The 24,089-nt window shown below is 43.7% G+C and overlaps 1 protein-coding gene across 1 annotated transcript in view; it reads right to left on the reverse strand.

Annotated features, from left to right (window-relative positions):
• LOC126335266 (uncharacterized) overlaps positions 1-24,089 on the reverse strand; it is a 1,744,002-nt gene that overhangs the window by 1,276,967 nt on the left and 442,946 nt on the right. Inside the window, exon 6 of the mRNA XM_049998313.1 lies at positions 2,867-2,969. Coding sequence (XP_049854270.1) covers positions 2,867-2,969 — 103 coding nt within the window. The remainder of the gene's footprint in view (positions 1-2,866; positions 2,970-24,089) is intronic.

Raw genomic sequence — 24,089 nt, forward strand, 5'->3', positions numbered from 1 at the left:
TCCACATAAGTGACTTATCATCCACATAAGCGACTTATCATGTGGTACCCCACTGCATCCGCTCCCCTTCGTTGTTAACATCAGTTGCCTTTCCTTGGGCTCTTGTTAAGACCTTTAAAAATACATGTGAGTGCAACATGGGCATTCCTCCGTATCAGAAATGAATTTTTGACTCTTATTCCAAAGATAAAATGATAAAAAAGTATTTCCGTTTAACGTAATTCTTGAGATCTTTAACAGCCTTTAATGAAAACATAAAGAAGTAGACTTACTTTATTGCTCTAGCTGCAGTAAAATGCGCAACGTGCTAAACTAAATGGAAAAATTAAAGTTCTGTTATTTTTTAGTATAATAATTCTATAATTTAGAGGTTATTTCACTTTCCACTGGAGAAAGGGCGACAAAAGTATAAAAAATATTTTCCAATTTTATAGTTACCTGTTGAACATCAGACACTATTTAGATGTGTAAGTGGTATGTTACATATGGAGGAAGTTTACCAATAAGTATGTAACGATTCCCTCATCAGTAGGTCTTTTATTTGCTTCGAGAGCATTTGTTCTGACCACAGTTGGACCTACTTGAAACCTGAGGGCTTCTAGTTGTGTTGCGGGGGGGGGGAATCCATACTAAGTTCAAATGGTTCAAATGGCTCTGAGCACTGTGGGACTTAACATCTATGGCCATCAGTCCCCTAGAACTTTGAACTAATTAAACCTAACTAACCTAATGACATCACACACATCCATGCCCGAGGCAGGATTCGAACCTGCGACCGTAGCGGTCACGCGGTTCCACACTGTAGCGCCTAGAACCTCACGGCCACACCGGACGGCTCCAAACTAAGTAGGGGCTATATTACAAAAGTGTATTCACTGCACGTAAAGGATTTTTTGGTGATCATGAAGAGCCCCTGACTAACTCTGATTAAATAGAAGAGGTTGAATGTAATAGCTTACTATCTGAAATTCACAGAAGTCAAGAAATAATTCACCTTCTCCGAATAAATGAAATACAGTTCGTAAACCTAAACATTTTCCGATCATCATGGGTAAATTCATTAGAATTTATTAAATTTCAAAACTTTTCCACGAAAGTATTTCAAAATTTATGAACATGGTCAAAGTTTGTATGTATGGCACTGAAAAAGGGAATTTAAATATGTGAGATACCAAGGAGAAACATTCTGATACTGAACTGGTGTGACGATAACAGTTTGCAGCGTGCAATGTACTGAACTAGTATTATTGTAATACAGGATGTTACAAAAAGGTACGGCCAAACTTTCAGGAAACATTCTTCAGACACAAATAAAGAAAAGATGTTATGTGGACATGTGTCCGGAAACGCTTAATTTCCATGTTAGAGTTCATTTTACTTTCGTCAGTATGTACTGTACTTCCTCGATTCACCAACATGACTTCATACGGGATACTCTACCTGCGCTGCTAGAACATGTGCATTTACAAGTACGACACAACATGTGGTTCATGCACGATGGAACTCCTGCACATTTCAGTCGAAGTGTTTGTACGCTTCTCAACAACAGATTCGGTGACCGATGGATTGGTAGAGGCGGACCAATTCCATGGCCTCCACGCTCTCCTGACCTCAACCTCTTGGCTTTCATTTATGGGGGCATTTAAAAGCTCTTATCACGGAACCCCGGTACCAAATGTAGAGACTCTTCGTGCTCGTATTGTGCACGGCTATGATACAATACGCCATTCTCCAGGGCTGCATCAGCGCATCAGGGATTCCATGCGACCGAGGGTGTATGCATGTATCCTCGCTAACGGAGGACATTTTGAACATTTCCTGTAACAAAGTGTTTGAAGTCACGCTGGTACGTTCTGTTGCTGTGTGTTTCCATTCCATGATTAATGTGATATGAAGAGAAGTAATAAAATGAGCTCTCACATGGAAAGTAAGCGTTTCCGGACACATGTCCACATGACACATTTTCTTTCTTTGTGTGTGAAGAATGTTTCCTGAAAGTTTGGCCGTACCTTTTGGTAACACCCTGTATGTTTCTTATTAAGGTAAACCTTAGGTGAAATAAGAGCGTTATCAGGTGGGCCGTTAATGTAAAAGTAAACGCTATATAGGATAGTAAGTCAGTGGGTACTCGTAGTCACACACTCGTAAACGGCTCGCTTTCGACCCATGTTTGTTGTCACGCTTTAGCTTGTATTACCGTATACCTTCACCCGTACCAGTTATCGACACAAATTTTGAGAAGTCTTGTATATAAATTTCGGCCTGGCGCTCCTCTCAGCTTGAGCCCGATACAACCGCTTGTGCCTCTTGGGCCTTAAACAGGATCTGCCTATAGTCAATAAAATGCATTTAACACTTAAAGTCGGAAGGGCCACTTACGCGGACGTCGTACTTTTACGTCCCCGTCTGCTTAGACACGTACGCCGCGTTGAACTGTTGGGAGTGTCCAGACATACGCGAGAAGTACGCGCAGTAAGTATAATATATATGGTGTCTGTTGTTTCGAACACGTCCAAAAGAAAAGACGCCACGTACACATAAACAAGGCGATGATGGCCAATGATCTCTTCAGTGCAGATGCACACCAAGTTCTCCTTACAAGAATCGGGGAGATGCCGCAAGTAAAGGTGTAAGAAGAAAATTTGCTTCTGACGGGAAGCGTGCTAGGGTAGCCCGACCGGTAGTGGTGAGCACTGCGTCGGGATGACGTAGTGGTCTGCGTGTCTGCCTAGTCAGCAGGAGACCCGGGTTTGAATCCCGGACCGGAACAAGTTTTCAACTTGCTTCTTTCATTTAAATTCGTGCCCACTGGTGGCTAACGTCTTTAATTCCTTTTTGTCTGAACTGTGGAAGTGCGGCCACTCACCGGTAGGTCCAGCAGCGACTCCAGGGTGTGGAGCGCGGCGCCGCGGCGCAGCTTGCAGATCTCCACGAACTCCTCGTCCTCGGCGCACTTTTCACGCAGCAGCCTGCAAACACACCGTTACACTTAGTCAAGATAGGGCCAAGGAGCGAGATGGAGGTTCTTTTGTCTAAATTCAATCACTACTGCCACCGATGTTGGATAAAAAAAGAACGAAACTCACCAAGAAATGCGTGCTTGAATAAACAGTGATGGAAGAAATACCGTAACACCAAAAATTAATCAATGTGAATGAAATTTGGGGAATGCACTTGTCTAGGTAACATATTAAGATTAACGAGAGTAATGAAAGCGCGAGATAAACAACTGCAAATGTGTAATGCTGGTACATTAATAATAGGTGTAACCGTCACACTGTTGAATGCAAGCATTCAGACGTGCTTGCATTGTGTTGTAGAGGTGCTAGGTGTCAATTTGTGGTATAGAGTTCCACGCCTGTTGCACTTCGTCGGTCAATACAGGGGTGGTTATTTCTGGGTGCTGATGACGCTGGAATGGTCGTCCGATGATACCCAGTATGTCTCGATTGGAGAACGATGTGGTGATACAACAGGTCAAGGCAACCTATTGAAACTCAATCCAGCATGTCGCGGTACAACAGTGGTATGTGGTCGAGCGTTATCCTGTTGGAAAACAGCGTTATCCTGTTGGAAAACACCCCTTGGAATGCTATTAATGTGTGGGAGAAGAAGTCAAAGCACTATATTAACCCACCATGTAATGAAATGCTCGTATGGCGTTGTTGGACGGGAGGCCCCATTCGGGGGAGTTCGGCTACCATATTGCAAGTCCTTTTTAGTTGATGCCACTTCGGCGACTTGCGAGTCTATGATGGTGAAATGATGATGAAGGACAAACCTACTAATTCGCAGTCATGTGCGTGGGATAACCACTAAAGTGCTTTTGCTGTCATACGATATCGCATCCCAGGCCATAAGTCCAAGTGTACGTCCAGTGTGTCTATCACGCATGACGGTTGGTTGCTGGTCCTCAACTGGCCTCAACGTAAACAACATGGAGCCATCACTGGCAGCGAGGCATAATCAGCTTCCATCAGAACCCACAACAGTTCTTTACCCTGCTGTCCAGCGATCTTGCGCTTGACCACTGAAGTCGCAAATGGTAGAGTTTGGGGCCAGTGGAATGCAGGCTACAGGACGCCTGGCTCGGAGATGTCGCTGATGTAACCGATTTGTAACAGTTCGTTGTCCCACTGTGACGCCAACTGCTACTCAAATTACTACTGCAGATGCAGTACGACGTGCCAGAGCCATAAGCCGAACACAGTGGTCTTCCCTATCGCTAGTGCAACATGGTCGTCTGTAGTCCGGCCTTCTTGCGATCGTACATTCTCACGACCACCGCTGCCAGATATCATGTACAACGGCTACTTCCCTCCGAAGTCTTTCTGCAATATCGTGGAAGGACCATCGAGCTTCTCTTAGCCCTTTAACACAACATCCTTCAGACGCAATGAGGTACTGATAATGACGTCTGTGCCACCTTAAAGGCATTCTTGACTAATGTCAGCTCACCACGCCCAGTCTGAAAGGTAACTAACGCCGCGAGCGTTACAGCGTGTACATAACGCCTCGTGTAGCGCGACTCTTATACAACTGGCGTGCAATGTCGACATGATCTTTCAACTGTAGAAACGCACCTACCAACTTTCGTTTATGTCACGCAACTCCTCCTTGGTGTTGCGACCTTTTTCTTCTGTCAGCGTAAATTCAGATGTCAGGCAAGCTTGCAGGTTGCACTGTTGTACTCGATCACGGACTGCACGTGCGCAGTGTCCTCAGTACTTCGCAGTGTCCTCAGTACTTCGCAGTGTCCTCAGTACTTCGCAGTGTCCTCAGTACTTCGCAGTGTCCTCAGTACTTCGCAGTGTCCTCAGTACTTCGCAGTGTCCTCAGTACTTCGCAGTGTCCTCAGTACTTCGCAGTGTCCTCAGTACTTCGCAGTGTCCTCAGTACTTTGCTAGTGTCGGTCGTGGTCACCACAGTGTTCTGTGCAGTTGTGAAGTGAATTCGAATGTGGGAAAACCGTTGCCGTTCGTATGGTGGGTGATGCCGTAACCAAAGCATGGTGAATGGACCTCGAGGAGAGAAGGACTCCAGGTCAGACAGAAGGAACCGGAAGCGAACCGCAATCATAAGGACTGACATGGGCCACCGATGCAGGAGATGAACCGCCGTGGATGGAAAAAGGAGACAGTAATTCGGATGCGCAGCAGAACTACGAACGTGTGCAGCGTAGCTGGCGAGCAGCTGTACATGTAGGATCCGCAATGGAGGGACTCTGGCCTCCAACAGGACACTGATCACCGGACTCGTTCTGAAAGTTCCCATCGCTAGGCGAACGCCACAGTGGTGCACTGGGTCGAGTAAACGCAACGCTGCGTAGCCACCGAACCGTAAACCAGACTCCCATAGTCAAGGCGGGATTCAGCAAGGACTCTGTAGAGCTGCAGCAGTGTAGAGCGATCTGCACGTCAGTTGATGTTGCTCAGGCAGCGGAGGGCATTGAGGTGCTGACAGAATTTCCGCTTAAGCTGACGAAGTAGCCAAGTCAAGCAGGCGTCGAAAACCAGTCCTACGAATCGATATGTCTCCACTACAGTGAGTGGATCGACATTAAGGCAAAGCTCTGGTTCTGGATGAACGGTGCGACGCCGACAGAAGTGCATGACACACGACTTCGCGGCTGAAAACTGGAAGCCGTGAGCTAGAGCCCATGAATGCGCCTTGTGGATGCCTCCCTGTTGGCGCCGCTCAGCAACAGCAGTACTGGAGGAGCAGTACGAAACGCGGAAGTCATCCGCATACAGGGAAGGTCAGACCCACGGCCTTACAGTTGCTGCCGGACCGTTAATAGCCGCTACAAATAGACACTGAATACGCGGAGCCCTGCTGATCGCCATTCTCCTGGATATGGGGAACTATGGGAGGCACCGACTTGGACACGGAAAGTACGGAGCGACAGGAAGTCTTGGATAAAATCTGGAGCGGGCCCCGGAGACCCTACTCTCACAATGTGGCAGGGATATGATGTCGCCAGGTCGTGTCGTATGCTTTACGTAAGTCAAAAAAGATGGCAACGAGATGTTGGCGCCTAGAAAATGCTGTTCGGATACTAACAGTAGTATTCAATGAACTGTGGATGAAGCCCGACCAACAGGCATTACATGCATTGGTCAAAAGTGATAGTGCATTGAGAATGGCTACTTCCTAGCTGAAATCTAGATCTGCCAATAAAATTTAAAAAGGACGACTGATAGCTGAAATCTATTATTTACAATTCGATATAACAGCCACTGAGTGCAACAGCCTTCTGAATGGAAGGTAACCCGATGACATTTTACTTGTTGAAGAAAAATGCATACCTTAGGACACCACGCATCTAACCCAGCAATGAAATGCATTGGCATGATGGTGGTATTAAGGAACGACAAAGGAGAAATAACAAGTAATGATTTATTACTTTTCTATCAACTGTACCTTCTCCAAATGCAAAAAAAAATTGCTTATCACCAACACGTAACAAGCAGCAACTGTAATAGTATTAAAACATCGAAAAGACAACTCAGTCAGCAATGTTGATTAACGTAGCACGACCGGTGCTAACCTTGGGTTGCTATCAAACGGTAAACATCACAAGCCCAGAGTAGTATGCAGTCTAATGAGATTATCTGCTTCTATCTACGTTCAGGTGGCTAACCTGACATCGGATAATCGCCGAAAGGTCGAAACTGGACGCGCTACATTAAACACTATTACATCTGGAATTGTCATGATTCTGTCTTATAATCTGACATTTTCGAACATCTGCAATTCGGAATCTGAATAAAGTGGTGTATATTTATATAATCTCTCAGGCCAGCGTGGCCCGAAAGAACTGACAGTGCTATACACAGGTTGTTTCAGGAGGGTCACTTGTTGATGTATTATCATAGGCAACGTCACTGCCTCATGAACTGGAATCTGTTATTTAGTACCCTCTCGGGAAAAAGTGGGTGGATTCTGAATGTGGGATTCCTCCCTCCTCCCACCCTCCAGTCTCATTTCTCTCTCTCTCTCTCTCTCTCTCTCTCTGTCTCTTCGTGTGTGTGTGTGTGTGTGTGTGTGTGTGTGTGTACGGTACGGATACATTTAATTTATTGTGTTAAATGTCGTTGACCTTCTCGGTTGTGAGTTTTATTACTTTAAGAAACGTAGAAAGCAGACACACTTGGTGTGCAGGTTCATTTTATGCCATGGCGCGTTTCTGGCGTTCACTTCAGTAATACATTTATATCTCCCTCAGTGTAACTGCATTTTGAATGTACTATCCCCAAGATCATCAAGCTGACCTGTACTATGAAATAATTTATTGAGTTGCTAAGTTTGCTGAGTTGTCTATTTACGTTTGATTAATACTTAAGTGCACTTTTGTTTCTCAGTTTGCGGCTCCAGTGCCTATTTATGGGGCGACACTCAAGGCTGCCCGCAACACAATGGGTTTTGCAGCGGCTCAGCTTTTTAATACTACGGTGCAGAATCCCTTATAACCGTAAAGGGCATAGACGTGATTATGTTGTACTGGTTTATTCAAATGAATTTTAAGTCAATATTCACTTCTCAAACTTCGCTCTCCTTCGCGTCAAATTCCTAAGGCTACCTGCTCGGACAGGTGACACATTGGTTGGTAAAACCAGCAAGACTTTAAAAAAATGGTTAACGGAGTTTCAGCAGTTTGAAATTAGTTCGATTTCGTGAAAAGTCAATTTTTTTCCATACCTCATTTCATTCAAACCAGCGACCATAAACGCCAACCGTGTTTCCTAAGAACGAGATCCCTCGAAAACATACCTGACACTAATGGTCACAAAACCCGGTGGAGATCATTTCCAGAACGGAAGTTGATAAAAAGCAGGATTCGAAACTCAGCGTTAGAATGAAGGCTCAACGTTTTGGCTTGGTTCAGTAATGAAACCGCTATTTTGAATATAAATAAATTATGAAGAGGTTATAACTGGCTTGATTATCATGAAATGGAGGCATAAAGCAATTAGTTAATGAAATTACTCAGACTTTCATTTTAAGGTTCTCTAGGCTAGTTGTCGTTTTCTCCGTTACTAAATTTATTCCTTGAGGCCACAAGATGTGTCTTATCAGTTCACCCATTTATTAAGTTAGGTTCTTATGCACACCGAGGATTTCCCCGATCGATTCAGTACTTCTCTTTAACTAACCAATACTCAGCAATCTTCTGTAGCAAATGTTTCCAAAGCTCCTAATCTTCTCTTGTCTCAACCCCTCGTCTTCCACATTTCGCATCTATGTAAAGCTGCTCTCCGGACATCATCATAAAAGACTCCTTGACACCTAAATTTATGTAAGATTTTAACACACACATCATTTCCAGAAAATCTTTTCTTGCTGTTACCAGTCTGCGTTTCATTTCATATCCTCTCCACATCGGCCATTACCAACTATTTTGCTGCCCAAATAGAAAACGACACAAGCTATTTTTAGTGCCACATTTCATAGTCTCATTCCCTCAGCATGGCCAATTTGATTGGACTACAATCCACAACTTAAAAAATCATTAATACGTTTGCTTGTACTTACAGTATGTTGTTTCTGAAACTGTAATGCTTTTTTTATGGAAATGAATTTCAACTTATTGTTTTATAAAGTAACAGTTGTTCATAGTGATTTTAATAAATCATTGTGAATACATTAATGATGTCAATTCTTCCCGCTTCTTTAAGCTCATCAGTTCATTAAATCATAGGCTGGATAGTAAAACTTTAGGCAGTTAAATAATAAATGTTGCGGGTTAGACTTTTAATCCAAAAATTTCTGTAAAAAGCTATTTTTCTGTGTAATTAGCACAAAATGTCTCCTCGCAGCGTCCACATCACAGTTTCATCCTAAGGGTCTGTAGATCCTGAATACGGCCGTGTGAGTCTCATTGCCGGCTGCGGTGGTCTCGCGGTTAAGGCGCTCAGTCCGGAACCGCGCGACTGCTACGGTCGCAGGTTCGAATCCTGCCTCGGGCATGGATGTGTGTGATGTCCTTAGGTTAGTTAGACTGATGACCACAGATGTTAAGTCCCATAGTACTCAGAGCCATTTGAGTCTCATTGTCGGCTTTATATGCACAGCACTAAACGCTGGGTTTCAATACGAAAAATTTAGTAACTAAGCGAATTGTTATTTTGCAGAGAACAGTTACAGTGTTTAAAACACACGCGACACAGGCTTTATACTAACGTCAATACAAATGTATCAGAATGAAAAATTCAGCTATACTAACACAAAAAAGCCGAATATGTGTTGCGCAGTGGTAGGGATGTGAACGACGTTAACTCGCTTTTCGACTTTTCTAGAAGTTTCAAAGATATTTAAATCAAAAAATCTTGACATATTCGAGCTTTTTTACTTGTTAGTATTAGTGCCAATGTTATTAACATAATGTATCGTGTCAACTACAGTAACAACATGCGCGTCATATCGTATAACATGACACCTACCATCAAGTCATCCAACATGGCGTTGTCATGTCGGGCTATATGACACAACGTTTCATTAAAGCGGTGCTTGAAAATACAACTACAGTTGTAAGGTTCTTTTATTTAACACACGACCGTTTTCAGACTCATATAGCCGCATCTCGAGGTGTCGTACAGAAAAGAGCAAGAGACGGGAGATCATTTTTACACGCAGCGATACACATAAACAAAAAATCCAAAAAAATTAAAAACATTTAAAAAATAAAAGCTGCAGGTCGGGCTAGGTGCTGTGCAACCTAAGTCAGTGCCGAAGAGACACCAGGCAGTAAGTACTACGGACGACTGCCTGGGTAACGAAATATGCAAAGCGTACCAGGACACTTACACTTGGTGCTGTGATCCCGAGCACCGAGGTGGACGAGTACAAGACGCGGTGTGCTACCGACGAGCGCAGATCACGGACTAGCGGACGCGAAGGAGGAAGCAAACTGGTAAACCAGAGTGGCAAAAGTACTGCCGTCTGTTGACGGGAAAAAGAGCGCGGGGCAACTAGCTTGGCCGTTCACAATTTGAATTAGTGATTTACATTTTAAATGAATAACGAAAAAAAACATTACATAGAAAGTTACATGAAAAACTTAAAAGTGCATTATGCGTGGTAAAGGAACATGTTGAACGGGGCTCTGTAGCAAAAGTGAGTGGAATATGCGACATGAAATTTATGTTTTTAGTTTAGTGGGGATATATGTGAGACGATGTGGAACAAAATGCCACAGACATCAATTAAAATAGGATGGCACATGTGTATATTGTTCTATTTTCAGTACGACAGATGGGTGCATAAGAGCCCGAAACCTGTAGTGTGTTAAATAAACGAACCTCACAACTATAGCGGTATTTTCAACCTCTGGTATGATGCTCAGACAGGACTGTTTGTAGTTTCATTAACAATTAGGATGGATGCATCCCCTCACTAGGATACTTTCTACTGCACCTGCATTCCACTTTCTAGTAGCACATAAATGTGCTATTTTTTCTACGCCCCTCAGCATACATGTAACAGGGGGTGAATGTGGGCGAGGAATGGTCCTCTTGAGGAAAAGTATCACCCTCCCCCAACCCAAATATCAAAAAATTGGGTTAGAGTCTCCCTCTGGAAAAAACACACCTCCCCCAGAAAAACTTTTTTAGCTCTTACACGTATGCTCTTCAGCCAAATGATATTATATCTTGTTTGTTATGGCTAGCGGACGTTCTGGATTTTGGGCACAGGATCAGGGATCCTAGCCTATAAATTGCAAGACGCAGATGTGTCAACACCTGGTAGCCGAAAGAGCTCACTGCGCTGGGGATGTAGGGTTGATCAGTAAAAAATAAAAAAAAACAACAAAGAACGGTAATATGTAGAGATGTTATGATTTAAATGTCTTCGAAGCTACCATATAAGACGAAAAACTAACTTTGCCAGAACACGTTCGCCTTTCTTTGTCGTACCATAGGAGAATTTTTAATTCTGATTCCTAACTTTTATTCTATAATAACTTTGACATTAGACCGTCACAGCGTGGCAAACCGATTTAGATGACAGATCGGCTATGGGTTTTGTCTTTCGAACCGTGTTGCTTATATTGTGGCACCGCATAAGCCAGTCACAGAACAACAGGACGAACATTATTTACATGTATTTGTCTCGCTTGTTAAGAAATTAGAAAAGATCCGCACAAGTTTGAAACACAGGATTGGCCCCCATAAAACACTAAAAAATTGTTTTTTTGCACGTAAAATTCGAATGAAGCTAGCTTTTTTTTGAGTAAGTGAAACTACTTTTTTTATTCATCTGATTCACTTTAAACCATTTCCGAGCATTCAGTTCACGTAAGAACGAATTTTATGCTACGTTTAGCTCGAATTTAAGCCATCGTATCTCGACAACGGATAAAGATTATTGGATAAAAGAAGTTCATTTTGACTCTATCCACGTCTCTCCGTTCAAGCAAAGTTAGAAACGATTCGTACAAGTTTAAAATAAAGAACTTCGCACTACGAAAACCTCCCAGAAAAATGTGTTTTTTAATGTTTTGCACGTAAAATCCTAGTGGTGCACTTACAAATATTGCCTTGAGCTGAGCATTAACTTCAGCCCAATTAAAATCTTTTGCAAATGGAATAAATCGATTCTCACAATTTGCCTCGGCGCAAGTTCCGGTTCGTCGTCATTTTTTGCTTAATATACTGTAACATAGCTACAGTAAGATAGACGTTCCAATGACTGTACAAATGGCCTTCCCCGCACTCTCAAACCGCAATATACTTGTTACAGCGCTTCCTCGCTGTAACAATTGTGCCAGTTGAACCGACGATGGGTGGAACAACGAAACTCGTCCTGGAATGAAATGAAGCTATAAAAAAGTATCTCCTAGCTATACTTCAAGCAATTGGGATACCGTAGAGATATGCTACCTCACCATGACGCATTTGCCCTGAGAGCCACTGACTACGATTGAGTTATTACCGCGTTTTTTCAACGGCGCTTAAGGAATTACGGAGGTGAGCGCTCTCCAGGAGCGGCCCCTGGGCCCAGATGCAGGCGCTGCGGTTTAATCAGCGGCCCAACTTCCGGCTGGCCCGGCAGCGCTGGAAACGCCTGGAGAAAATAAATACTAACGAGCGGGAGGGACACGCCGCGACGTGATTAATGGACGCTCCCGGGCCGCGTATTAATTTCATAACACGGTGCGCAGCCCGCGGCGGACAGTAGGGAACACAAGGGAACGGAAGGGAAGCCGTTGTGTGCCCCTCGCAGCTCTCCCAGTACGAGACAAAGCGGCATGTTACGGCCGTGGCCACCTAACCTACGAGCTAATGCGTGTTCGCATTTTATTTCCAAATAGGCCATTGACACAAACGCCAGAATCTATAACCATCACAAAAGGATAACGGTTAATTATAATTAATATTTTTCTGGAGAGACTGCGTGCCCAAGTTATCTGATGTCGAAACAAAATCCTGTTTCTGATTAACAAATGATGACGAGAGCATTTCTCGTCGGCAGAAACCTAATCATCTGCATTTGTGTCTCTTAATTTCTCGCTGATGTTTATCCTTCACATGCTGAGTTGTCATTTGTTCCTGAACAGGTGTAGCTGAGGGTGGTCAATACCTCGAAACTGTTTCATCTCTCCAAACGCCAGATGAACACCAATCTGTTAACACAGATGCTGCAGCAGGTTTCACAAAAGTTAAATCGGGGATGGGAAAGCATCAAATGTTCTTTTTTTTTCGTTTCCTTCGAGGGGAGGGGAATTAGATCATCAGTCTTTGGAATAGCTCGAGGCGGCCCACCATGATTTCATCTCATGGATCAACCTCCCCACCTAAAGTACTAATATCTCGAAACGACATTAAACATTTATTCTACACAGGGTGATCCTTACCAACATTTAAAACCCCCCTAAGTGATTCAAATGACGCTGAGACAATTTAATGTAAGACACATGGGGCCATAGATGTCGAAAAATACCCCTAAAGTGGATCACAAATGTTGAACATGTGACGTCACCAGATGATGTACTTCGCCGCACGTGTAGCGATTGCGCTTGTCGATCCTACGCTCGCCGATGGGAGTCGTGGGGAGGTGGGGGGGAGGGGGGGGAGGGGAGGGGGGAGGAGGTGCTACAGATTGCTACTATGTTTTTAAACACCTTTTGTTAACGTGATCTGCTGTAAGGGTAGAAGTTACAAAATTACTGAATTGCTGTCTTCCCTGTAACCAAGCAACATTTGTATTACTTTCCTTTTGCCTCTTCTTTTCTTATTTACAGACTTTATTTAGTGAAGAGCACGTAGGTCATTTACTGCTAGCGGTGCAATTCGGAACCTTATTTACTTCTAGTGTTGTGCTGTAGATTATTATTGTACTGCACTTTGCAAGAAAAATTTGTTAACATCGAGTATAAATTTAATGGTCAGGAAGTCGTTTCTGGAAGTATTTGTATGGAGTGTCGCCATGTATGGAAGGGAAACATGGACAATAACTAGTTTGGACAAGAATAGAATAGAAGCTTTCGAAATTTGGTGCTACAGAAGAATGCTGAAGATTAGATGGGTAGATCACATAACTAATGAGGAGGTATTGAATAGAATTGGGGAGAAGAGGAGTTTGTGGCACAACTTGACAAAAAGAAGGGACCGGTTGGTAGGACATGTTTTGAGGCATCAAGGGATCACAAATTTAGCATTGGAGGGCAGCGTGGAGGGTAAAAATCGTAGAGGGAGACCAAGAGATGAATACACTAAGCAGATTCAGAAGGATGCAGGTTGCAGCAAGTACTGGGAGATGAAGAAGTTTGCACAGGATAGAGTAGCATGGAGAGCTGCATTAAACCAGTCTCAGGACTGAAGACCACAACAACAAAAACTTTGCAATTAATGAGCGGAGGCTTCAAGACGGTAAATATAATAATAAATCTTACCATAATGTAAGCACAATTTTCTAACACAGTGTAAAAAAATACCTCCTGCCGGACGCAAGACTCGAACCCTGAGTCTCAAGCTATAAAGTCGCGCACGTGGTCCCGGAGTCACACGGAAGTGAATAAATGACTTGAGGTGGGATGGTTAGGTGCGACAGACCGACAGGCTGCAACCACTGCACGGGCGGTAGGTACGTCATCTGAAGACGCCACATGTTCAACAGTTTTCATCCACTTTTGGGGTGTACCCGACATTTGCGGCGCCATGTATCTTACGTTATATTACTTGCCTCAGCATCATATACGTCGCTTCGTGGTTTTTTACCTTAATGAGATTCACCCTGTATATTTCTGACTGTCTTCCTCAGTGATGGAGGCGACATCGTTGTCCACAGGGTGTAACCCTTGTTATGACCTCATCTTATTTACACAACTAGTTTTAGTTTAGCGAACTATTCTACTTGTAAATCCTCACGAATGGCCGTACATAGTAAGAATTCGCCACTTTTTACCCGTCTGTCTTAATATGGCATAGGTAAACACTAGAAAAGAGTCAGTAAACTTATGGTCATGCTGTCCAGTATGAATCCTCTACAACACATACCCTCTTAGGATCCCACTTGTACCAATGCATTTATTCCCTGATGTCTACACATTCCTCTCGTATTTCCGTTCGTCTTGCCAGTGTTTCTCTCCACTTGGATTCTGAGGAGAACCTCATTTCTTATCTTATGAATCCATCTAATTCCCAACGTCCTTCTGTAACACCACCTACCAAAAGCTTCGATTCTCTTTTTTCCGGTTTTATCACTATCCACGGTTAATTTCCATACAATAATTAACTCCAGGCGTGCATTCTCACAAATTTCTTGCTAAACTTAAGGCCTATGTTTGACAATAGTAGAAAGATATGCCATCTTTCCCTGCGCTATTCCGCCTCGTGCGTCATTCTTTATTTTATTTCCAAGGGAGAAGAATTGCTTCACTTCGTCTACAACGTAGCCACCAGTTTTGATGTTTTGTTTGTCGGACTTTCTTCGCTTTTCCCGATCTATACACAGTGCTTAGTGGACTGTTTATTCGATTTAATGTAATCTCCACTCTTTGACGTAAGATCGCAATTTCATCAGCGACTGCTGTTGCTAGTATCCTTTCGCCGTAAAATTTAATCCCACTCTCGAAATTTTCATTTCCTTTCTTTGTTACGCAGGTCTAGTCAGGAGAACTGCTTGCCTAGTGTCCTTTTTAATGCAAGAATTTGTATCTTCGTCTTGTAGTTATTGAGTATTTCTCGTCTTCCCCTAGAGGAAATAGGGAGGAGGAGGAGGAAGGGGGGGGGGGAGGATTAATGGGAAAGCTGTCTGGCTTGACGACTAGGACGCCATCAGTACGAGTAAGCATTATCTAGCTGCTCCTTTTTAACGATCTGGTAAAATCGACAGCTTGGAAAATGGGGAAGAAGTAGATAATCTGCAAGATTTGTGTCTAAATGGTGTGTAGAGGTTTACTTATCGATGATTTGTTCTTGAGTCTGACTAATTGCTGGCCATTGACAAGTTGCTAAGTTCAAATGGCTCTGAGCACTATGGGACTCAACTGCTGTGGTCATCAGTCCCCTAGAACTTAGAACTACTTAAACCTAACTAACCTAAGAACATCACACACATCCATGCCCGAGGCAGGATTCGAACCTGCAACCGTAGCAGTCGCGCGGTTCCGGACTGAGCGTCTAGAACCGCGAGACCACCGTGGCCGGCGTTGCTAAGTGCCACAGTGGCGCAAAGTGTAGTATGAGTGAACAAGGACTTTAACAGACTGATGTAATTAGCTTTTTTTTAAGTGTACATATAAAATTTTTTAATTAAAAACTGGCCTGTGGAATAGTAGCTGTCTACATCTAAGTGATTATTCTGCTATTCTCTATTTAGTGTCTGGCAGAGGGTTCAATGAACCACCTTCAAGCTTTCTCTCTACCGCTCCACTCTCGAACGGCGCGCGGGAAAAACGAGCACTTAAATTTTACTGTGCAAGCCCTGATTTCTATTATTTTATCGTAATGACCATTCCTCCCTATGCAGGTGGGTGCCAACAGTATGTTCAGTTGTCCTGAAAGAAAAGAAAATTTTACAGTATTTAAAATTAAGTTCGTTGGTTGTCATGAAGTTTGTTATCTACCAAGCGATAAGGACGTTTTGAGCTCTCTATTGAGTTCCATCTCAGCCACTAACAGTGAAAAAGAGAGAGAGGGAGGGAGGGAAGAGAGAGAGAGAGAGAGAGAGAGAGAGAGAACAGAGTTGCACACGTGTGTGTGTGTGTGTGTGTGTGTGTGTGTGTGTGTGTGTGTGTGTGTGTGTGTGTGTGTCCTTAACTTCAACCAATACCGACAAACCATATATACTTATCTTCAGACAATACCGACTGACCAAAATAATTCAAGACAGAAGAAACACGAATGACCTACGATTGTACGTTGGCAAACTTGTTACACGACTTGTCGGTGGGAAGATAAGCCCGTTAATAATTTAACGTTCCGCCGTCGATAGAATCGTTAAATTTATGATGGGGTGGGACATGGTTAGAGATGGAAACTGATCACGCCATTTGCAGGAAAATATAAGAGCCTACGGAATATCAGACCAGCTGTGTGGCTGGATTGAAGAGTTTTTAACAAACAGAACACAGCATGTTGTTATCAATGTAGAGACGTCTACAGACGTTAAAGTAACCTCTGGCGTGCCACAGGGGAGTGTTATGGGACCATTGCTTTTCACAATATATATAAATGACCTAGTAGATAGTGTCGGAAGTTCCATGCGGCTTTTCGCGGATGATGCTGTCGTATACAGAGAAGTTGCAGCATTAGAAAATTGTAGTGAAATGCAGAAGAGCTGCAGCGGATAGGCACCTGGTGCAGAGTGTGGCAACTGACCCTTAACATAGACAAACGTAACGTATAGATAGAAAGAAGGATCCTTTACTGTATGATTATATGATAGCGGAACAAACACTGGTAGCAGTTACTTCTGTAAAATATCTGGGAGTATGCATGCGGAGCGATTTGAAGTGGAATGATCATATAAAATTAATTGTTGGTAAGGCGGGTACCAGGTTGAGATTCATTGGGAGAATCCTTAGAAAATGTAGTCCATCAACAAAAGAGGTGGCTTACAAAACACTCGTTCGACCTATACTTGAGTATTGCTCATCAGTGTGGGATCCGTACTAGATCGGGTTGACAGAGGAGATAGAGAAGATCCAAAGAAGAGCGGCGCGTTTCGTCACAGGGTGATTTGGTAAGCGTGATAGCGTTAAGGAGATGTTTAGCAAACTCGAGTGGCAGACTCCGCAAGAGAGGCGCTCTGCATCGCGGTGTAGCTTGCTTTCCAGGTTTCGAGAGGGTGTGTTTCCGGATGAGGTATCGAATATATTGTTTCCCCCTACCTATACCTCCCGAGGAGGTCACGAATGTAAAATTAGAGAGATTCGAGCGCGCACGGAGGCTTTCAGACAGTCGTTCTTCCCGCGAACCATACGCGACTGGAACAGAAAAGGGAGGTAATGACAGTGGCACGTAAGTGCCGTCCGCCACACACCGTTGGGTGGCTTGAGGAGTATAAATGTAGATGTAGATGTAGAAAATCATCCCTGCATGAGCCATAAGTACCTGCTGTAGGAATAGCAGCTCCCTTTAGATGTGGATGAATCCAAGGTAAACGGCTAAAATCCTTTCAAAACACGGGGTTGTGTCGTTTCTAGCAGCCGTACATCTTTGACGATATGTTCTTCATGTAATTACCTTACCTTCTGATGAAGACACCCTTAGAGGCGACGAAACCTGGTCAAGGTATATAGAAAACTTATGCAACCGTTTAGCTGATTTTTACATATTTTTCAAATTTGTGTATACGGTTGCTGCAAACGTCAGTCATGTTCAAAGTTGTATTCTGATGGTAAATGGAGTCACTGTCTCTTATCACCCGAGATGTCGCCAGCAGAATATGCGATGGGTCCTTCCGCTTCGCAGTACTGCCTGTCTCCACCTACGAACTGTTGTCTATCAATGAATCAAGAATCTTTTCCCACAGAATGTTGCGTCGTCCCAGTGTTATCTCGAGTCCAGGTGTTATCTGGAGTTATTTGTGTACTGCATAAACTCGCTATGAGTACATTAAGAGTAGTTGGGTCGCCGCGGGAGATCTGGCGAAGGAGGCGGTAACTCGCAGTACAGGGGGCGCAGACGTGGTTGGAGAAGAAACGGTGACTACGGAACTGAATGAAATATAAAATGGGTATTGCATTTCCAGGGAAACTACTTTACGCACCTTACAACCATACTGCAATAAAACCAAATAAGTTTAAAAATATCTGCGGCTAGACGAGCACATTCCAGCGTTAGGCTTGATTCAACGATAAGTATCAACAACTTACGAAATGACGTACTTAGTGGTCGGCAATAGAATACGTTCACAGGGAAGCAGGAGGTAATGCAGTGGACACTGGTTTGGTAGTGCACGTTACCGCTGGACGATTGATGAGAGCAAAAAATGAGCCTACGGAGAACGTACCTCACTCCGATTTGATGTATACGGGATGACTCAGCAGCTCTCACCGCAACGCGCAAGTTACATGTGGCGTCTAAAAACCACAAGTGAGATTTTTCATACTCTCTCGCCCGCTACGCAAAGACTATTTGTCCCACAGCAAAAAATGAACAGGAATTTTTGTAGAAAATTTAATGTAGCTAAATTTGGTACCGGTTTATGTTTCCACTAGAGGCCGTAGCTTTCGAGCTATTCAAGAAAAACGTATAAAAGCGACCTACAAACGCACCCACCTTCATCCCTCATTATTCAGGATTTCTAGTGTGTTAGTCATTGCTCTCCCTCCTACCACTGTACAAAAAAAAGCGACTGAGCGAATGATTTGCCACATTCGTCCTTTTCTGGTCCTCAGCTGATCGGCCGTATTACGACACCGGCTTAGTCGACCACTTGCAAATTTTAAAACTGGCGTTTGTGCAAGTTTTACCTAACAGTTTTGTGACTTTTAACAGCATAAAATAAACGATTACATCGTTGTATTCGTGAGGCCTTCTGACTACAAAACTACTGGATTGTAAGGGTTAAGTTTAGGTCGAACTGTCAACATAATCAGTTTTGGCGTTAGGTTTACAAGACTCATTAATCTGTAAACGTTGGGTTCAACTGTGATGGATTGATGAAATAATTTCTGTTGGTAGTGTGGCCTATTAAAACCAAGTTTTACCGGCTGTCAGCTGTGTTTTTCATTGATAATTTTTCCAAAGTTTCGTACTGAAGTTCCTAAGGCGTTTCTGTTACGCTTTCCTACGGTCTGTACAGCCTTGTCATGATCAGACAGTGTATGCCTCAGTCCAATTAATGTCTGTTGTCGCGTCTACTCGACAAGAACTCCAAACGATGGAAAAATATTTTAGGAATCTTCGCACTTCCATAACTACGCAATTTCATTTAAATTAATAATGTTAACGAAATAGCGAACTATATTGGTGGCGTAACAGCCCAGTCTATAGAGACGAAAAAAGGTCTAATATCTGGAATAGTTCGTGTACTTGGGATTTTTGTGAATTAGTAGGAGCGAGTGCCATGAACAATATACCAGAAATCCTGAGTAATGAGGGATGAGAGTGGCTGTGGAAATGCGCCTGAAGGATAATTTTGTATGTTATTCTTGAATAACTCGGAAACCGTGGCCTCTGGCAGAAATGTAACTCAGTAAAAAAGTTTAACTACATTCAATTTCCTACAAAAAGATCTTGTTCATTTTTTTTTCTGTAGGGGTAACGGTCTGCGCTGCACTCAGTGAATGAGAGAATTTGAAAATCTGGCTTTTGTTGCCTTTTATGTCTACATATCTACATCTACGTATATATATATACTCCGCTAGCCACCAAGCGGTGTGTGGCGGAGAGCACAATTCGCGCGTAAGTCATATCCCTCCCCCCCACCACACCCCTCTGTTCCACTCCACGCGCGAGGGAAAAACGACTGTCTGAACGCCTCAGTACGAGCTCTGATTTCCCTTATCTTTGAATGATGTTCATTACGCGATTTGAAAGTTGGTGGTAGTAATATATGCTCTACATTCTCGATGAAGATTGGATTTCGGAATTTAGTGAGCAGCCCCTTCTGTTTAGCGCGTCGTCTATCTGCAAGTGTGTCCCACTTCCAACTTTCTATGAGATCTGTAACGCTCTCGCGATGGCTAAATGTACCAGTCACGAATCTTGCCGCTCTTCTTTGGACCTTCTCAATCTCTTGAATGAGTCCCAACTGGTAAGGGTCCCATACAGACGAACAATACTCTAAGACTGGACGAACTATCTTATTGTAAGCTATTTCCTTTCTTGAAGGACTGCATCGCTTCAGGATTATACCAATAAACCGCAATCTAGAGTTTGCCTTTCCGGTTACTTGTGTCATCTGATCATTCCATTTGAGATCATTTCGAATAGTGACACCCAGATACTTGACGGATGTTACCGCTTCCAAAGACTAATAATTTATTTTGTACTGATACATTAATGGGGTTTTACGCCTTGTTATACGCAGTAGATTACACTTACTAATATTATGAGATAACTGCCAGTCATTACACCACGCACTTATTTTCTGCAAATCCTCATTGATTTGTTCATAATTTTCGTATGATACTACTTTCCTATAGACTACAGCATCATCGGCAACAGTCTAAGGCCGCTGTCAATACCACCAACCAGACCGTTTATGTAAATCGTAAAAAGCATAGGACCTATTACGCTGCCATGGGGCACACCTGAAGTTACTCTTGTTTCTGTTGAAGTTACCCGTTTCAGGATGACATACTGCTCCCTATCTGTTAGAAAACATTCTATCCAACCGTTTATGTCATTGGATAGACCGTAAGCGCGCACTTTTTGTAGCGAAAGACAGTGCGGAACTGAGTCGAATGCCTTTCGAAAGTCGAGAAATATGGCATCAGCCTGGGAGCCGGTATCTAGTGCCTGTTGTATATCATGCACAAAGAGGGCAAGCTGTGTCTCGCATAACCACTGTTTCCTAAAACTGTGCTGGTTTCTGCAGATGAGCTTCTCAGAATAAGGCCATTATGTATGAGCACAAAATATGTTCCATGATTCTACAACAAATCGATGTCAGTGAAACTGGCCGGAATTATGTACATCCTATTTTCTACCATTTTATACAGGGTGTTACATAAAGGTACGGCCAAACTTTCAGGAAACATTCCTCACACACAAAGAAAGAAAATATGTTATGTGGACATGTGTCCGGAAGCGCTTACTTTCCATGTTAGAGCTTATTTTATTACTTCTCTTCAAATCACATTAATCATGGAATGGAAACACACAGCAACAGAATGTACCAGCGTGACTTCGAACACTTTGTTACAGGAAATGTTCAAAATGTCCTCCGTTAGCGAGGATACATGCATCCACCATCCGTCGCATGGAATCCCTGATGAGCTGATGTAGCCCTGGAGAATGGCGTTTTGTATAACAGTCGTCCACAATACGAGCACGAAGAGTCTCTACATTTGGTACCGGGGTTGCGTAGACAAGAGCTTTCAAATACCCCCATAACTTTAGGTCAAAAGGTTTGAGGTCAGGAGAGCGTGGAGGCCACAGAATTGGTCCGCATCTACCACTCCATCGGTCACCGAATCTGTTGTTGAGAAGCGTACGAACACTTCGATTGAAGTGTGCAGGAGCTCCATCGTGCATGAACCACATGTTGTGTCGTACTTGTAAAGGCACATGTTTTAGCAGCACAGGTAGAGTATCCCGTATGAAATCATGATAAGGTGCTCCATTGAGCGTAGGTGGAAGAATATGGGGATCAATCAAGACATCACCAACAATACCTGCCCAAACTTTCACAGAAAATCTGTGTTGATGACGTGATTGCACAATTGCGTGCGGATTCTCGTCAGCCCACACATGTTGATTGTGAAAATTTACAATTTGATCACGTTGGAATGAAGCCTCATCCGTAAAGAGAACATTTGCACTGAAATGAGGATTGACACATTGTTGGATGAACCATTCGCAGAAGTATACCCGTGGAGGCCAGTCAGCTGCTGACGGTGCCTGCACACGCTGTACATGGTACGGAAAGAACTGGTTCTCCCGTAGCACTCTCCATACAGTGACGTGGTCAACGTTACCTTTTACTCTGACGCTGACATTAGGGTTATCGTCAACTGCATGAAGAATTGCCTCGTCCATTGCAGGTGTCCTCATCGTTCTAGGCCTTCCCCAGTCGGAAGTCATAGGCTGGATTGTCCCGTGTTCCCTAAGACGCCGATCAATTGCTTCGAACGTCTTCCTGTCGGGACACCTTCGTTCTGGAAATCTGTCTCGATACAAACGTACCGCGCCACGGCTATTGCCCCATGGTAATCCATACATAAAATGGGGATCTGCCAACTCCGCATTTGTAAACATTGCACTGACTGCAAAACCACGTTCGTGATGAACACTAACCTGTTGATGCTACGTACTGATGTGCTTGATGCTAGTACTGTAGAGCAATGAGTCCCATGTCAACACAAGCACCGAAGTCAACATTACCTTCCTTCAATTCGGCCAACTGTCGGTGAATCGAGGAAGTACAGTAGATACTGACGAAACTAAAATGAGCTCCAACATGGAAATTAAGCGTTTCCGGACACATGTCCACATAATATCTTTTCTTTATTTGTGTGTGAGGAATGTTTCCTGAAAGTTTGGCCGTACCTTTTTGTAACACCCTGTAGATTGCTATGACCTGGGCCTTCTTCCAGTCCCGTGTAACTATAGTCTACATAAAATCTTACTGGGATATCGTCTGGGCCAGATGCCTTCCTGGCGTCTAAGGATCTTAACTGTTTTAGAGCGAAGTTATAACATTGCAGGTTGCATAAAACGACAGCAGTAGGGACAGCTGAACCATCCTCTATGTATCAGGTAGGTCTGAAAACGAAACTAGTAATCTCGAAAACGCTCAGGATACAAAAGAAAAAAAATTGGTCACTGAATTGCAATTGACGCAATTCGTTCTTAATCTCAATGTCCTCGTGTAATAAATGTATTTCTGGGAAATAATACGGACTAGAACCTTGCAAAAGACTATAACCTTACAAAGAGCTACGTGGAAATGCCGGAGACGCGTAGTGGCTAGCAGCGAGCGGTGCGGCAGCAGGCCATTGTTCACGCTCCCCCGGCATCCGATCAGAGGAAAGTGCTCTGATTGCGGCCCATAGCTCAGCAGTGAGGTCACAGCCCAGCCGGTCGCAGTCGCAGGCGCAGCCGTTGCGGCACCGCCTTCGCGCTGCGCCGGTGTTAACTGCGCGCCGATCTCCCGGAGAGTTAGTCATGAGGCCCTGGAATGCAGCCGCCGTCCTTGGGCCGCTCTGCGACTCCGTCCGCCGCCCCCGCCGCCCCCTCCCCTTCCCCCACCCAAGCCGACAACAATAAAAATGTGATAATCACCGAAACGCGCTCGGGATGCGACCTCCCGGCCTAATCGCGCATTACGCAACAATTACCGCGTAGACAGTTTGGCCGCTCCGTCCGCCGATCAATTACAGTAATCGTCGCCGGGCTGAAATTGCCTCTCGGTCGGACGATCCATCAAACAGGGGGCGCCGATTAAGGGACGGTTGCGGACCACTCTGCACTGCGATGTGCTCCTGCAGGTCTCACTGACAATGTGCTCGATTTATCGTGGTACAACAAGCAGTGAGTTTAGCCCTCAAATTTACGCTTTGCCCTTTTTCCTCGTCAGAAAATAATAGTACTCAGAGCTATGATTGACCGATCTGTTGCTCTGTTTACTAATTTAGGTTGATAGTATTAAGGTATTGTTCAACCTATGAAACAAATATACACAAATAGCAAATTTTTCGTTTCATAGCGAAGTCCAAGCCAAATAGTGCAAGATGTTCCAAATTATGAGAAAAATAGGGGTAAGCTATACGAAAAGTTGGGTAATATGCGGTAAGTAAGAGAGCCAAGAGGGAACAATAAATGTGGAAGATCAATAACAAAGTGCTAGGGTCAAAAGAGTATAACACAGAGATGTGGTCTTTCGCCCACTACTGTTCAAACTATATATTGGAGAAGCAATGACAGAAATAAAAGAAAGGTTCAAGGGTGGATTTGATATCCTTTCATCTT

Source organism: Schistocerca gregaria, chromosome 2 (assembly GCF_023897955.1).
Source record: "Schistocerca gregaria isolate iqSchGreg1 chromosome 2, iqSchGreg1.2, whole genome shotgun sequence".
Taxonomy (NCBI): domain Eukaryota; kingdom Metazoa; phylum Arthropoda; class Insecta; order Orthoptera; family Acrididae; genus Schistocerca; species Schistocerca gregaria.